Below are 16541 nucleotides of genomic sequence, written 5' to 3'. Positions count from 1 at the left end.
TTTATTAAATTGCAACCTTACATTTCTTTGTGGCTATCCAGATAATTTAATGTTATCACTTATTTCCCCAGATTTTAATTAGCTTCCTTCATTGATTCAGAAAAAGAGTCAAAAGGTATATAATCCCTTGAAAATTATAATCGGTGCCATCAAGACACAGATCACACAAGCTTGTGTTTGACTTGTACAATGCCAGTCACATGCTATGTCAGGCTTCCTCAAATTAATGCCTTCTATCTGATAACAATTTCCATGAATTAGAATCTGGATTATTGGCTATACTGTTTAGGGATGTGATGAGCTGTAATTAACACTGAACTGGCTATGCTTGCAGTTGACATTGTGATCTCGTATTAAATAAATATAAGCTTTCATTCTTTTGTACCTTAAAGCATTGTAGTGCTTTGTTAAATTTATATCTTCCTAGACTGAAAAAAATGAAATTTCATCTTTTTTCGCTATTAAAAAAAGTGTTTTCCTTTCACACTCTTGAATCTTCCATTGTTTCAGAACTTCAATCTATGTAAGAAACTGTCTGTATTATTTCTATCCTAATGAAGGAGAAATCTTTACATTGCAGTCCCAATTCAATAGGAAGGCACCAGGTTGCAGAAGACCAATATAAAGTTCTCCCTATATGTTTACTTTATTATCTTTTTATTTTACTTGTCCCTCTTAATTAATCCATCCTCAAATTGTGCAAGTTTTCTTTTTCCAGCCCCACTCATGTGTGCTCTCTCTCTCTCTCTATTTTGCCATGTTCCTTTATAAGAATAATTATATATGGTGAAAAAATGGAACTTCTTTGTACGCATTTTTAAAAATACTAAAATATTTAAACAAAACTTTGCCAATCATTAAAATCAGCTCTTCCAAGCTTTCCTGCCAGAAGTTAAACAGCTAATCATTTATTTATCAATATAAATATTATGCTCAAATGTTGCAGACTAGAACATAATTCTCATAAGTAATGAGCGTTTACAAGTAAAGAAAAGGAAGACTTTTAATTTAACACATAAAAATCACATTAGGGAACCAGAAGACGTATTCATCACAAGTAATTTGTATGTTTGTAATGTATTATTATCTTATTTATTAAATTTGTTTTCCACCAATATCACTGCAAGGTGACTCTTAGAATAATTCTGAACATAAAACAGTTTGAGAAGAAAGAAATGGAAACAATTTTGAGCCCTGGTACGAGAGAGAATGTACCAAAGCTTAGACTGAATCTCTGGGTCCTTCAAATTTGAGTAGCCAACATTAGTTACTAGGATTTTCTTTAGCTGGCTTCCTGAATTTCATTTCTATTTGTTCATAGAAATCCCCAACTACTGCACTTCTAAAGTGGGAAACCTAACTACAAGTATTTTAATCTTGAGTTCATTACAAGATTGTAATTTAACTCTCTAATATTACTGTATCAAAGAAATTTATAAAATAGTGTTTGGGTTCACTCACCAAATCATGGTTTGTAGGAGCACCGATTGGGTTTTTACAATGTGCAACTATTTTGTACATAAACCATTCTTTACAAACACACTGAACAGGACTGCAGAACATGCTACATTATATTGAGTTTTGTTTGGTTTTGACCTTAGGGAGTTTTGTGAACTCATCCATCAATTCCTACAGGGCAAGATTTGTACTAGGTTTTCATGATCTTACCATTCTTCTTAAATACATTTATGCAGCCAGCAATTGTTTGGCTTATGCCTAAAAAGGCAGACTTCTGGAAAGATAAAAATATAATAATAATGTGTCCATAAACTGCAGAGGTATGCCACTGTATAAAATCTGCAATATAGCATGTAACCACGTTTTCCTGCTATGTAAATAAGCCTAAGCAAATGTGGACCTATTTCCCTCTAATCTTCCTTTACACACTAGAGACTAGAAATGTTTTTGTTCTACAATATTGTAAAAATAATCAGAGTACCCTACAATATACAATCTTAAGGAATTATACTTTGGACATAAGGGAGAACTGTGATGCATTTACTCTCTAGTTAATATTTTTAAACTATGTTAATAAACAAATTAGATTCTAATGATGGATTCAGATTAATGGAACTATGTGTACTTAAAACAGATACGGAGTACTTTTTAAACTCTTTCTTGCTGAGGGGAGGCAGATATATATATATATATAAGCCCAGAACTCACCATAGTTTATTCACATATTGAGAAGCTTTATTAAGGTCTTGTTCTTTCCAAGTTTCTCAGCGTGTCCTTCTGTCTCCCTTTCCTTCCAAAACCTACATGAGGGGTAAACATGCTGATGCTAATAACACAGAAAAAAACCTTCCTTACTTAACAACGAATACCTTATTAAGAGAACATTAACAACAACAAGAGCACACAGAAATGCAAGTGCAATTAAAGCAAAAATTAAAATATAATTATATTAAAATTAGTAATACAACAAGGATTGAATGGTAGGATCTTTCCCCTCAAAGATATAAGCAGCATGAAGCTTTCATGGTGCTTGAACCTGGACAGAAAGAGACGAATATACACTATTCTATTAAGACCCAGCTGCTGGTGAGGAATTTCTTCATTGGGGAAGCAGAGTAGAAGATATTCTCTTCAAAAAGGCAGATGCCTTTACATTACTATACGTACAAGCAGAGAGATACTAAAAATTAAAAAGAGGTTCAGTTTCTAAATAGCAGAAAAGAAGCCCATTTTGCTTTCAATGATTTACTTCAGAAAAATAATAATATCCACCTTAGTATTTGGGGTAGGAGTCCTTCCTTCCTGCTGGTGAAGCAAGTGTGCCCACTTCCAGATATGACAACTGTGCTTGTCTTTCTTCTCAGCTCCCCTCATGAGCAAGCTTTTTATCTTTACCACCTCTAAGATCCCTCCCTCATCTCTCAACTAACTGACTTGCCTTAACCCAACATCTTATCCTATTGCCTAAGCACTTCTTTTCTGAAACCAGAAAAATTGGGACACTTCTTAGCAGGGGTGTCCACAGAAGTTAAAAAAAAAAAAGGCAAGATGGCTTCCACAGCCCATAATCAAAGCTCAGTCTTTACATGCATTGCCACACATGGTTTTTTGTTTTGTTTTTTAAAAGGGGGGGGGGAGGTTTGATCATTTTGTTACAGCCACCATATTGATTTCTTGACATTTCTCCCTTCACCATCCCCAAACAGGTGTCTCTGCTACTTGGGGGCTTAACAAATCTAGGTTGCAAAAAGTCATGATGATCACTAGAGGACAGCAAAGGCATAAAAGACAACTCCGTTACTTTTTTGCATATAATCTCCAAATTTTTGCAGCCCATATCTGATAGTCTTTGCTTAGAAGCCATGCTGACTTGTCTATAATGGCAGACAGCCTTTTTCACAATCAACCTCAAACCACTAATACAAGTAAAACTTCACAGTGGGGGGGGGGACAGTAAAGACTGACACAACAGAAAAAAAATCTAGTGATGTCACCATAAAATATCTACTAATTCTTTAGTTATTATTATTTTATTATTATTTTACAAACACTTCTCTTTGGAATCCTTCTGAAAAAGAATATACCAAAGGGGGGAAAATACAAATAATTTATTGTGGAAGATACAGAGTCCGGTTAGCTATTGTTAACATTGTTATTATGATTATTACTTTTAAGAAAAAGAAAAGCACAGCGAGACCAAAATGGGACAAAGTGAAGAAAGCACCTGATAGAAACATCTTTCCCCATCCAGTTCTAGATGTCTTGGATAATAACCCCCAGAATTCCAAATTAGCACAGCCAATAGGATATTGTGGGATTTATGTACATGATTACGGAACATCAGCTGGAGGAAAGCTGATCAAAACAGTAACAGTTATGGTTGCATCTCCAAGCTAGCTTCTAAATCAGTGTTTCTCAACCTTGACAATTTTAAGGCATGTGGACTTCAACTCCCAGAATTCCACAGCCAGCAATGCTGGCTGTGGAATTTTGGGAGTTGAAGTCCACATGCCTTAAAATTGTCAAGGTTGAGAAACACTGTTCTAAATGCAGAACATGTTGCTTAGACATGATCAGACTGTACCCTAAGGAACCAGAGTCAGACCTGCTACAAGCGTAGTAGAGTCCATTCCAAGTCCGCGTCAAGGAGCTCCGGTGCAACTGTTCTTCAAGAACAGAAGAAAGCCAAACCAAACCAAGCCAGCTTTTGGCACAAGTCTGAGTCTGATGTTCTAGAAAGAATACCTCTTATTCTCAGATTTCTGAAACCATTCAAGTGAAAATATATAAAGTTCATTCCAAGTCATTGCCCTTCACCCACTCCCCCCTTACATCCCCAGTTTAGACATCGCAACTGAACATGAGGTACTACATATTACTAACTCCAAAGCAAGCCTGGGTGTCTTCTCCCACCCCTTTTTCTATTCATCCTTTAATAAATATTATGAACCTGCAAAAGTTTATGGAGAATTGGGTATCCTGGAAGGAAATTCAACTAATAACACAATTGATAAAATGGAATTCCTTGGAAAGCTGCTTTAGAGGCTAAGAACTCATCCAGACATCTCAATTTTACCCCCTTCCCAGAAAAAAACCTTTCCTTAGGTCCACTGATTGTTCTCTTCCAGCAAACTCCCAGCAGCCTTCATTTGGCCCTTGCAACTTAACCAAGAAAGACATTATTTTTTTTGTTTTTGAAAGTCTAGAAAAAAAGGAAAGCAGTCAAACATAAGGAAGAGGAGGAGGAGGAGGAGGAGGAGGAGGAGGAGGAGGAGGAGGAGGAGGAGGAGAAAAAGGAGCTGAGTTTAAATTCGAACCAGCCTCAGTCCGTTTCTAGGCGTACCAGTGGAAGTAAACCCTTAAAACTGCAACTGTAGTTTGGTAAGGCACTACAAGGGAATGATGTAAAACTAAGACTGTGACAGTGTATAATGGCTGTGCTGAGGACCACACCACAAGAAAAGGCAGCATCAGTGCGCACATGCGCACACACACTCACACACGCAGACACAGATATACCTCGACAATCACATTTGTTACATGCCTGTGTTATATCACTTTTTTGTGCAATAACATTGAGGAATAGTCTATTGGTATCACTGGAGCTTAACACAAAGTAGAAAACGGCTGTATGGATGTATAGTGCTACATTCTACCAAGGGCCAGCTAGAACTTCTACTCCTACACTAACAACCCAATCCTAAACTTTTGGGATTATGTACCTGCTCCTGGTATTGCTGTTATGTTCCAACAGCAACAGCACACTGTTGTGCTTTGTGAAGTGGTGACCAAAGTAGCTATCGGCCAAAGCAGGCAATGTTAGGATTGAACTGCAAATGATGAAGGGTTATCCAGAGAAATAAAGGGGGGAAAAAAGTATTTTCAAGTAAGGAAGTTGAGATTCTATCATACATTATTTAAGAAAAGGGATTTATCCAGGATGCTCAGAGTAAGAACAAATATTCAGCACGGCCTTTGATTTCATGAGATAGTGTTTTCTGCTCAGTATTTTTCTATCCTCCCAACTTTCTAGTGCTTCTAGACTTATTGGGAGAGCTGGAATAATCCAAAACAGCTCTCGGCTTTTGCTCATTCCATTGCCAACAGAAAACACATCACACTTTCCATTGTGTTTTTTTTATTTTGGGTTACAGCAACCAGTGCAAAGACAAAGTCATAACCCTTTTGAAATTCTGGATAAATCCCTAATGTGTATGCTTCTTTGTTGAATTAAAAAAAATATACCCAAACACCTATGAAACTTTGTATTAGAAGATTTGAACAACAAATTCCTAAATGGAGTCTCCTGTAATCAGATGAAAATAATCTGTAAAAGTCTCTTGGTGAAATTATCCAAAACAGGACCAGACAACTGTGGTCCTTCTGCTTCGTCCACTATGTGGTTTGGTGCAGATTTTTTTTTTGTATTTTTATTTTTCATTCTTTTTAGCTTTTTTTCTTTCTTTTCTTTCTTTTTTTTTTAAATAAAAGTGTAGGACGTGTCTTGTCTTCTTTTGTCTGCTTTATTCCTTAAAGTCTCCTTTGTTCAAGTTTTGTTGGAGCCTCCTGTTTGCATTGTTCATTTGCCTGTGACATTCTTCAGTATAAAAGCAGCCTTGTTCCTCTCAATGTGTGCTGAAACGTCTTTTTGTTTTCCTCTTTCCAGTGTTTAGATGTATGGGTACTGGTTGATCTTCGTAGGACTTAGGGGATATCCAGTGTAGACGGAGGCTGGAGATGCACTGATATAGGTTTGATGGGCAAACTGAGCTTGATACTGACTTGGGTGGATTGTGGGTGATGGAAGGACACGAGGGCCCATGCTGACCGGAACTTGGTGGACGATGCTGGCTGGATAAGTGGTGTGCTGTACGGTGTGTCGAGCTGAGCCTTGGGAAGCCACTAAGTGGGCCACGGTGCCTGTGGAACCCAGAGCCGCGGGTGCCGTATATGTGTAGAGATGAGGTTGAGCCGGAAGGTGGGCGGCAGCAGCTGCAGCCAAGTGCGGATGGACCGTGCCATGACTAGGGCTGTTGTGTGGGAAGGAATACGGTGCCTGAGCAATTGTTGGAGTGATGTAGGCCTGTTGTCGGCGATGGGTCCCTGTGCGATCGGTTGCCATGTGCTGCTGCGCCTGTGCAAAAGAAAGAAGCAACTGATGGTAAGAGTTGGTGGTTCCTCTTTGTCCTCTGGAACTTTCAACCCTCTTGGTTATGAGTGTTTGTTAGAACTGAGCAACATGGACTATCTTGCATTTCTGGCTGAGAATCTGTCATCTTCTCCTGCTCTGCAATATATGCTAAGCATGAGCGGAAGGTTTTGGATAAAAGGCAAACATGATGGCCAAGAGGACAATATTTTCAAGGTGGGGGCAAATTTAGCCTATGTACCAAAATCAAATATTCTAAAAGATAATGCATCAGCAAAATCTGTTAATAACTGTATGGAAAAATCAAAATTTTAAAAACTTCCTTGGAGAAATGTGCCTCCATTCATACAATTTTAATATGAGCATCTCCTTTGAAAGAATCCTCTCAATTTGACAGACTTTCAAAAACGAGAAATTGGGGGGGGGGACCCAAAGGGATAGCTTAACAAAATCAAGAAATTGAGAGCAATGAAAACGGATGTACACAGCCTTCTTTTCTACCTTTTCAGTAGAGTAGTCAGCAATCATATTTTTCTCTAAAAATCATGGCTTAATTTCATGGACTGGAACTGAGGAGGACAGAGACTCTCAAGTAAAAGATGCTTAAAAGCAGGGTAGTCAACCTTGGCTCTTTTATGACTCGTGGACTTCAACTCCCAGAATTCCTGAGCCAGCTTAGCTGGCTCAGGAATTCTGGGAGTTGAAGTCCACGAGTCATAAAAGAGCCAAGGTTGACTACCCCTGCTTAAAAGAGTAATTTTTCTCTGCAGATTCCCTTCTCCCCATCAGCTTCTTTCCATGTTGGATTCTAGTTAGGAAAAGTAATTTTAAAAAAGTAGCTGGAAGGATTAAGGATTCCATTTAGTCTGCCAAGTTTGTACAAGTGCCACACTATTTCATTAACAATATGAGAAAACCCATTAGGTGTAGTTTTTGTTGTTGTACAACTGATCAGTGCAATCGCTGAACAGGTAAAGAGGTCCTTGATCCAGGAAATTTAAAATTTACAATTCAGTGCAAGGAAAGGGGAAAGAAGAGAAACAGAATAAAGGGTGGAAGAATACACCTTTATTCCAGTTTTCTGTAATTATTTCTGTAGTTTAAGCTACAGCAATGTGATTTTCTTTTAGATTCACCAACTCTAAAATGCATGTACATAGTCACTTGCATTCACGTTCTGCCTAATTGTTCTGCAAGTTAATCCAAGCCAAGAACGCAGAAGTTATGATTTACAAATCACAATCACAGGATGCAACCAGGAGCAAATCACTATTTGACTTATCATGTTCAAGAACTGTTAATGAGATCCAGACCTCATGCATCTCTTGAATGAAAAGTTTTCTACCTACTCCTTCCACTTCTCTCCTTTCTAACCTTTGATTCATGGCTGAGGTTACATTGACATAGCTAATTTTGAGTAAACTGATCCCTATGGAATTATGTTGCTTTGCCTGGATTGTAATGTCCAGAGGTTATTACAAGGCTTTGGGGGTCATTTACCCTTGGCTTACCTGGCTGAGATTAAGAGGCTGCTGCTGCTGGAAGTGTGGTCCTGGCCGCTGCTGCCTGTAGGCAATGGCTCCAGATGAGCTCCCTGAAGAGTGACCACTGGTGGAGGTCACAATGCTAGAGGACTTTGACTTACAGGAAGATGAGTGGTGACTGGTAGTGACTAGAGGGGAAAAGAACATAGATTTATTATTGCATTCAGATCTATAAACCTCAGCAGCTTTCAGACTTAAAACTGACACAAAAATTAATGCCAAGATCCTTCTTGGTCAATACTGGCCCAATATCATTTGGGATAAAGAAGTCATGGTCTCCTCTTTTGGTCTCATGCCTTAATCATTACACCAAACTGGCTCTCCTTTATTTATCTTAATTTAATAAAAATTATATTTTATAAAGAATAATTTTTGTTCTGGCCTTTCCCAAATCTGTATCTTGGCCTATCCTATTTGGAGGAATGCAATATTCAGCATGTTCTTCAGAGATCAAGCATGGTCCTTAGCATGGAAAAAATGAGCAAGGTATCATCATCACTTCTGCTAAATTCCAAGGAAGTGTTTTTTTCCCCCAAAACGATTTGCATGTGGAGCTCTTCCATGTTGGCTTTGGAAAATCATCTCTCTCTCTCTTTTTCTCCTTTCTAGAGGCTACTCTTCACAGTTGGTGGGCTACTTATGGTTAAGTCTGACAGAGCATGAAGGAACTAACTAGAGAATCCTAAATACCAATGAGGTGGGAGACATAGGGACTGTACATGTATATCATGACTCATGTTCCCACTGGAATTATTTATCCCCAAAAGGCTGACAATACATCACCAGAGATGGCCAAATCATATTGAGCATGATTTCTGTCAGCTATCCTGCTGACACAAAATATATCAAAGAGCTGTTATTTCTGTCTGCATTTTTAAAAATTTACTTTAACAACAACAAAAAAAAAACCAAGGCAAAAATCATGGAGAGGCCCTATTGAAGGCATGGACAGTTTGGGGGAGATTTATCCACCTATCACTCATTTCTGCTTCTCTTCCAGTCCTCCCCCATGGTCCCAATAATGGTAAAGAAAAGTAACATGGATAGAAACTTCCTTAAAAAGTCCTGATTTTGCCACCAGTCTACGACTTCATCTTTTGGCTGGCAACAAGACTGTTATCTCTTTGTTGACTCTCTCTTCCCTGCAAATATGGCACGCTAACCATAACCATTAACCACCTTTCATTTAAGGTTTTTTATTCCTTGAAGATATACAGCCAACTTACCTGGTACCAACCTATCACATTCTACTAAGACTTCGCTGGCCTGGGTTTTCAGTGGTGGTACAATGATCGTCCGAGGATTGCCATTACAGTGTGACTCTGGTGCACCCTTTGTGTCATAACTGTTTCCATTATTGTTTCCTCCACGATGTCGTACTGCATATGGACTGTTGTGGCCAGAGGAATCAGAGTATGGGGAATCATGCACAGTTACACAGCTGATGACATTTTTTCTTTGCTTAGACAGGGGGCTGTAAAGTAAAATAAAATCTCTATGTAAGACATTCCTATCTGGCAGTAGGTAAAAGCACAGTCATGTTCTCAATAGCACAGCCTTAAAAAAATGAAGCATAGTGGAAAGACCTGCCATTCCACTAGGTTATCAACACAAATGGCAGAGCCAGCTCCTCTGTTAAGCTGATTCTTTCAGGTGTTGGATGTTGAGATGTGGCTGCAGAGTGATAGAAGAGATGGTGATGGTGTGACAGGAAGTCTGCTGTGTGTCCCTTAACCTTGGCTGCTGCTTGGGTGCTGTGGAACATATTCAGCAGTTGTATTTCCCTCAAAGGCTCTTTAAATCCCAATAATTAATATAATTACTCCTCCCTTTCTTTCACCTTGTCTCACCACAAAGAAGAGGGGTCAACCTATTCTCCAAAGCACCTGAAGGCAGAACAAGAAAAAATGGATGGAAACTAACCAAGGAGAGAACCAACATAGAAATAAGGAGAAATTTCCTGATAGTGAGAACAATCAGTAAAAAGGCTTCCCTTCAGAAATTATGAGTGCTCCATCACTAGAGGTTTTTAGGAAGAGACTGGATAAATTTGTCTGAAATAGTATAGAGCAAAGTTCCCCAACCTTTCTGGCTTGGTGGCTTGGAAGGAAAGGGAGCAGCAGGGAAATGTGCGCGCGTGTGGCCCATGCACGCATGTGCAAATGGGCGTGTGCACAATGGTGCTAGCATGCATGTGCATGCGCAAATGGGCCACACACGCTGACACCTGCGCACATGTACAAATGGGCCAGGCATGCCCAGGGCATGCACGCTGATGCACATGCACATGCACAAACGGGCCGCACATGCCCATGACGCTCACGACGGTGCTAGTGTCCCCGTGCATGCGCAAATGGGGCCGCTAGTGCCCGTGTGGCAGTGCTATGAGTAGGGCGGGGCTCACCAGCTATTCCCGGGGCCTGGTGGCTAACAGGCTGTGGCCTGGTATTGGGCCACGGACCATAGGTTGGGGACCTCAGGTATAGAGTCTCAAGCTTGAGCAAATGTTGGATTAGAAGACTTCCAAGATCCCTTCCAACTCTGTTATTCTGTTATTTCTGTCTCAAGATTCACATTCACTTTCTCTTATAGTCTCTCAAAATTGCCATTTGCTAACAACTTTTGAAACAGCTCCAAAGGCCACACTAGAACTCTTGGAGGTCCCAATTTGTGCAATCTCTCCTTGATGCAAGTCTAGCATGAATTCCTCATTAACATGAACACTGAGATGCTATTCAAGTGGACCTGTTGGTAATTAAACCAAAGGAGTTTGAAATAGTTAACACCAACAAATCTCATGGTATGTTACTAGTATATATAGTATATATATAATATAATCAATTTATAATGCAAATATTATTCTTATTATTCTAATCTATTCAATAAAATGCATCAATACTATGCTTTGGTGTCTGATACCATTCAGGCTTTTCCTCATCCTCTTAATTTTGATTTAGTTTTTAGGGTGGCCAGATGTGCAAAAAATTGCTCAAATGGCTCCACTCCCAAATGGACTCTGGGTTTGACAACAGAAAATCAGAGTAATATTTTTCTTGGTTGCATTATGTTGCTATGGCAATAGTAATTTTTATCGAATGCTGACAATAATTGTGGATAAGGAACTCAGCAATTAAATAAGTTGGTGGGCACTCTAGTTTATTTTTAAAGCTTTTTCTTAATGTCTTAGTTACATGTATATGAGTAGACATAAATGTGTATGAATATGTATGAATATGTATGTGTATATATATGTACACATTCACCAAAGAAAAAAAAATTATATCTGGAGAAGAACCAGATGTAGTAGACCACTACATATACTTTGGCTAATGGATCTTGCTACTTCAAAATTTAAAAAGTCAAAGCTAAATAAAGTATATTTTTTTAATGAACCACGACAAAAATGCTGCTATTAGTTTAGCAGTAATGGCTTCTCCGAAGACTTTCAGAAATTCTGTTTTTGGGGAGAGCATGGAATATACTTCTCTTCTTTATTTTTGTTTAGGTCCTTCATGTTTGTTCTGCTATTCTGTATTTTTTTTCCATTGTCATCTGACCTATTTGTTTGAATTTTATTGATTAGCCATTCAGAGAAGCCTTCCAGGCTGAGCTATGTCATTATACATTACTTTAGGAATTAAAGAAACAGGTAATGACTGGCACTGAGGTAACAGAGGCAGTTCTCGTTTTCAGAACTCTGTAAACTTTGCATTCTAATATATTTCTCTAAGGAAACATTAAAATGGAAACTTCCCATCTTACACAAATATTTTACTTATTTTTCTGCATCCCAAAACTTTATATTTTCCCCTCCTTTTTCTAAAGGATTCATTTCAGCTTCTTCTGCTTGTTTAATGCAGGGAATGGATCTTTGAAACAGTACTTTAAAGCAATGTCTCTGAACCTCAGCAACCTCAGCCTCACAGCCAGCACGTGACCCTCTGGCCTCCATCGAGAGCCTCTGGAGCATTGCCAGATTGAGCTGGCATAATCTGTTTTTGCACTGCTGTGTTGCAGAAGTAGCAATGGAAAGGGATTTGTTAAACCTCTAAAAAGCAAGAGCATACCAATTTCCACCCTTATAATCTCTTCAACTGCCACCTTTGAAAATTACAAAACACCCGTATCATTGCATCACTGGGATCTCTGTAGTCTTTGGAAGCCAAAATACTTTAAAAACAAAAAAGAGGACTTTCAGGCTGAAAAAAACCCTTGTCTGCCTACCTCTTCATTAGGGACAAGGTACAACCTCCAAAAGGTCTTCATTTTTATGTACTATTCAGCTGAGACAAAAATGGGGAACTATTAATCTTTCTTGAGACTGATGTATTTGCTGGGCAAAGTGATTAGACAGAATAGGTAGCATCGCAGGATCCAATCGGGGATGGTCACCAGGACCAGAGATTTAGTCTTCCAAGCTTTTGGACTTGTGCTGGAGCCCATCCTACAGAATAGGTAGGGTGTATCGTACAAAGAATTTAATTTTTTTTTCTCCCAGTTTGTGTGAACAATAGATTTTCTTTCTTAAATGTGGAACAATAGAAAATTGATTTTCAGGAATGTTCATCTGGATTGTTATGGAGGCTTATCTGGGTAATCTGCAGTCATCATCCAGTTGTCTTTGAAATAAATAGACTAGCATAAAAACTAAGGCAGCAGTCTGGAACCCATGAGATTTGCATCTCCTCTTGACCACAGTAGTCTCTGGAGCGTATGCCAATCACTACCTTTCTGTTCAATTTATTTCAAATGTGGTTTTGGAGAAGCTAAATGAAGGTGAAACCCAGGGTGTCACCTTACGCTCCCAGAGGAAAAGCATAAATATTGCATGAGATGATGATGATATTATTATTAATGGGTATTGCTTTTACACTTACAAATCTCTCAGTGTTCAGCATACTTGTCAACCATTACCAGCCCAATAGGCAAGCAATATTTATTTTATTTTGTTTTGTTTTGTTTTATTATTTTATTATTTTATTTTATTTTATTTTATTTTATTTTATTTTATTTTATTTTATTTATTTTATTTTATTTTATTTTATTTTATTTTATTTTATTTTATTTTATTTTATTTATTTTATTTTATTTTATTTTATTTTATTTTATTTTATTATTTTATTTTATTTATTCATTCAATTTATATGGCCACCCATCTCTCAAGTACATGACTCTTTTTGGCTAACAATTACACACAAGGTAAAAGCATTATAACAAACCAATAAATAACATAGCAGTTAAAATAAAATATCAATTAACACAACCATGATGGGGACTCAGACACACACCCAAAGCTCCGTCTCAGTAGTACAACCAGGTCTTCGGGGCCTTACAAAAAGGCCAGCAAGATTGGGCAAATCTGATCTCTGGGAGAATGAAGTTCCACATAGTGAGTTATTTATTGCTACGGACTTATGGCACTCCATTTCCAGAGAACCTTACATTATAAATAGAATAAGATTAAAAATCAAAATCGATTTAATACAATTATATTCACAGATTCTGAAACACCAGCATTTTGAGGGAGGATGGTCTCATGCAGTGGTGGAATTCAGCCAGTTTGCACCAGTTCAGCAGAACCGGTAGCTAAGCCCAGAATGGACTTCCGGAAGCGGCATCCACACAGAGAACCGGTTGTTCACATATTTGAATCCCACCATTGGTCTCACGCATTCCTAAAGGCCTTTCTGACTAGCTATGTGTTCACACTATTATGTTACTAAGGATAAACTACAATAGCTTATAGGAGCAAATGATGGCATTTGTGTGATGACATAATTACACAATGTCTCACACAATGTCTCACCTTATGTACCTGCATCAGACATTGGGACACAAAGATGGAATGATGCCTTTGTGTTATAACATCACCATATACAGTATTTCAGCATTTTATTACTGTTGTAATTTGCTTTGATTGCCGCTGGACACAATTCCAGTAACCTAGTCTTAGTAAAGAATTTGTATTTATAAAACACATACCAGGAATTTGATCACTAATTCATTGATCAACAAGTGAACTCTGAATTATATCCCCTTAAAATAAAAATATTCTTCAGTTGTACAATACACTCAAGAATGTTCTCCATTAGATGGCACACTTTTACTATATTAGACTAGAACATAAGGCTGTCTTTATTACATGGAGACTTCTTTCCCTACTGTTTTTTTTTTCAAATCATGACAATTGATTACCTATAAAGTGTTTATTGATTAAAAACTGTAATGCAAAATGTATAGGTAAAATGATGGATTAAAGCAATTAACTTGTTCCTATGCCTATTTATTCAGAAGCAAATTCTCAGCTCCATCAACTTACATTAGTTATGTATGCATTGATTCTTTTATACTTTATCTCCATTAAGCATAACATTGTATATATTAGAATACACATGAATAGGATAGCACTGTTAATGAAGAAAAAGTGACTTTTCTAATATGATTTTATGATTTCACCTGTACTTATGTACTGATTGGCAGTTTCTTGGAGCTTTATTCGAAACCTGTTTATATGAATGTAGGACCCACTAAATTCAATAATTTCCTAATAAGTAATATTGAATTAGGAATGTTGCCATAAATAATGGATAAATCATATAAGAATGCTTATTGCTATAGCTGTATTTTTAATATACTGGTTAATTATATTTTAATATATAGATGGATTGCAATATATTGAAGTCAAAAGCTTATTATATTTTTCTATTGCATATTATTTTCTGCTTTGGGTGCTTGCATTCCAGAAATATTGCTTAAAGCTATTAAAAATAACTACAAATGTTATTTTATATCATTAGGAGAGATTTTTTTACATGTTGCCTGATAATTATTTAAACCTTAGTTCTGAAGTTATCTGGGCTTAGAAAAATTCAACAGTATTAAGGGTAAGAGGTCTACAGGGAATATTAAGATTTTAAACTAGATTGGAAACTTGAAAAAAAAATCCCAAAAGAAGGCAAGGAAAACTGCTTGGTTATATCCAGGTAATCAGATAACATGGCACCATTGTGGCAATATTCAAATCATCATTATGAAATCTGAAATTAATCTTTTAGATTTAAATACCATTCTTTTTTTTAAACTCTGGTATGCTCTGGTATCTATATCACAAATGCAATTAAGGACCTGATTTAGATTTAAAGAAGATCTGGGTTATTTTTTTCAAAAAGTTCTGGTAGTGTCCAGGAAATTTAACAATACTGAATGACCTCTGGAGGAAAAGTGGGATTTGTATTCCAATCCCTTATAATCTGAAAATAGTTTTCAAATGCCATATATTCTTCTAGGCTGCTTCTCTGCATGAAATACAATCACTTTTGTAGCAGACTGGGTTGATCAACCCAGGAGAAACAAGGTTGTTTGTATATATTCCTCAATCCCTTTTTTATACCCCAGAAATCATCTCACAATTTTTTTTATTATAGCATTCACATCTTTTAAAAACTGTGCCCCAAAAGTGAATAGATAATGGATAAGGGAAAAAGGCCTTGCCAAAAGTGTGAGATGCATGCAAAATGCAAAGACATTTTTAAGTCAAGTTCCTAACAAACTGAAAGTAACCAAAAGAGAAGCTGTGTTAACTAAAATTAATGGATTGGCTCAACTCAATGACAAAGATTAGCTGGCGGTTCAGTGATAAATAACCCAGAATTCTAAAACCGTGTATACCTGTATATTTCTGCTGACCAACATATATGATGTCAGTTTACCTTGTAGGTGCATGCTTCTGTTCCTCCTCATCATCAGTGTCACTGCTGATTGTGATAACACTGACTGTGGGGCTGGGGGTGTCAGGGATGACTATTGTTTGTCTCTGTCGTTCCCTTGTAGTACTAGAAGGTCCGTCGCCCCACCCACACGTGACGGAGGTGCTGCAGGCTGGGCTGTTGTGCACCACTGCGCAGCGAGGAGGGGTGTTCTCCTTTACTCGCTTAGACCGCTGAGGAGAGCTGATCGTTTGAGAAGAAGACACCTCAAAATTGGACATATTCCTGAAAACAGTGACAGGAAGAAAAAAAATATATTAAATGCACGCAAACAACAACACAATTTTTTCCAAGATAACCTCTTGTAGATCACAATCCACTTCATAGAAAAATCTTACACACATGCAGGCCTGTTGCTGTTGTGGAGAATGGAGAAAGAAAGGGAGATTTAGAATACAGGTAGTCCTCAAAGTACGACCACAATTGAGTCCAAAATGTATGTTGCTAAGTGAAACATTCGTTAAGTGAGTTTTGCCCCATTTTACAATCTTTCTTGCCTCAGTTGTTAAGTGAAACATTGCAGTTATTAAGTTAGTAACGTTAAGTGAATCTGGTTTCCCCATTGACTTTGCTTGTCAGAAGGTCATAAAAGATGATCATGTGACCCCAGGGCACTGCAACCGT

General features: G+C 37.6%; 1 protein-coding gene across 1 annotated transcript in view; it reads right to left on the bottom strand.

Moving 5' to 3' along the window:
- Positions 1–5585: 5585 nt before the first annotated feature.
- HIPK2 (homeodomain interacting protein kinase 2) overlaps positions 5586–16541 on the bottom strand; it is a 78165-nt gene continuing 67209 nt past the window's right edge. The window contains exons 11-14 of the mRNA XM_015818144.1: positions 15861–16142; positions 9378–9625; positions 8119–8279; positions 5586–6592 (exon numbers count right to left, since the gene is read on the bottom strand). Of these exons, the coding sequence (XP_015673630.1) occupies positions 6128–6592; positions 8119–8279; positions 9378–9625; positions 15861–16142 (1156 nt within the window). The 3' untranslated portion in view covers positions 5586–6127. The remainder of the gene's footprint in view (positions 6593–8118; positions 8280–9377; positions 9626–15860; positions 16143–16541) is intronic.

This window comes from Protobothrops mucrosquamatus, unplaced genomic scaffold, assembly GCF_001527695.2.
Source record: "Protobothrops mucrosquamatus isolate PMUCROS unplaced genomic scaffold, P.Mucros_1.0 scaffold685, whole genome shotgun sequence".
Taxonomy (NCBI): domain Eukaryota; kingdom Metazoa; phylum Chordata; class Lepidosauria; order Squamata; family Viperidae; genus Protobothrops; species Protobothrops mucrosquamatus.
This window is presented reverse-complemented; position numbering and strand designations above follow the sequence as displayed.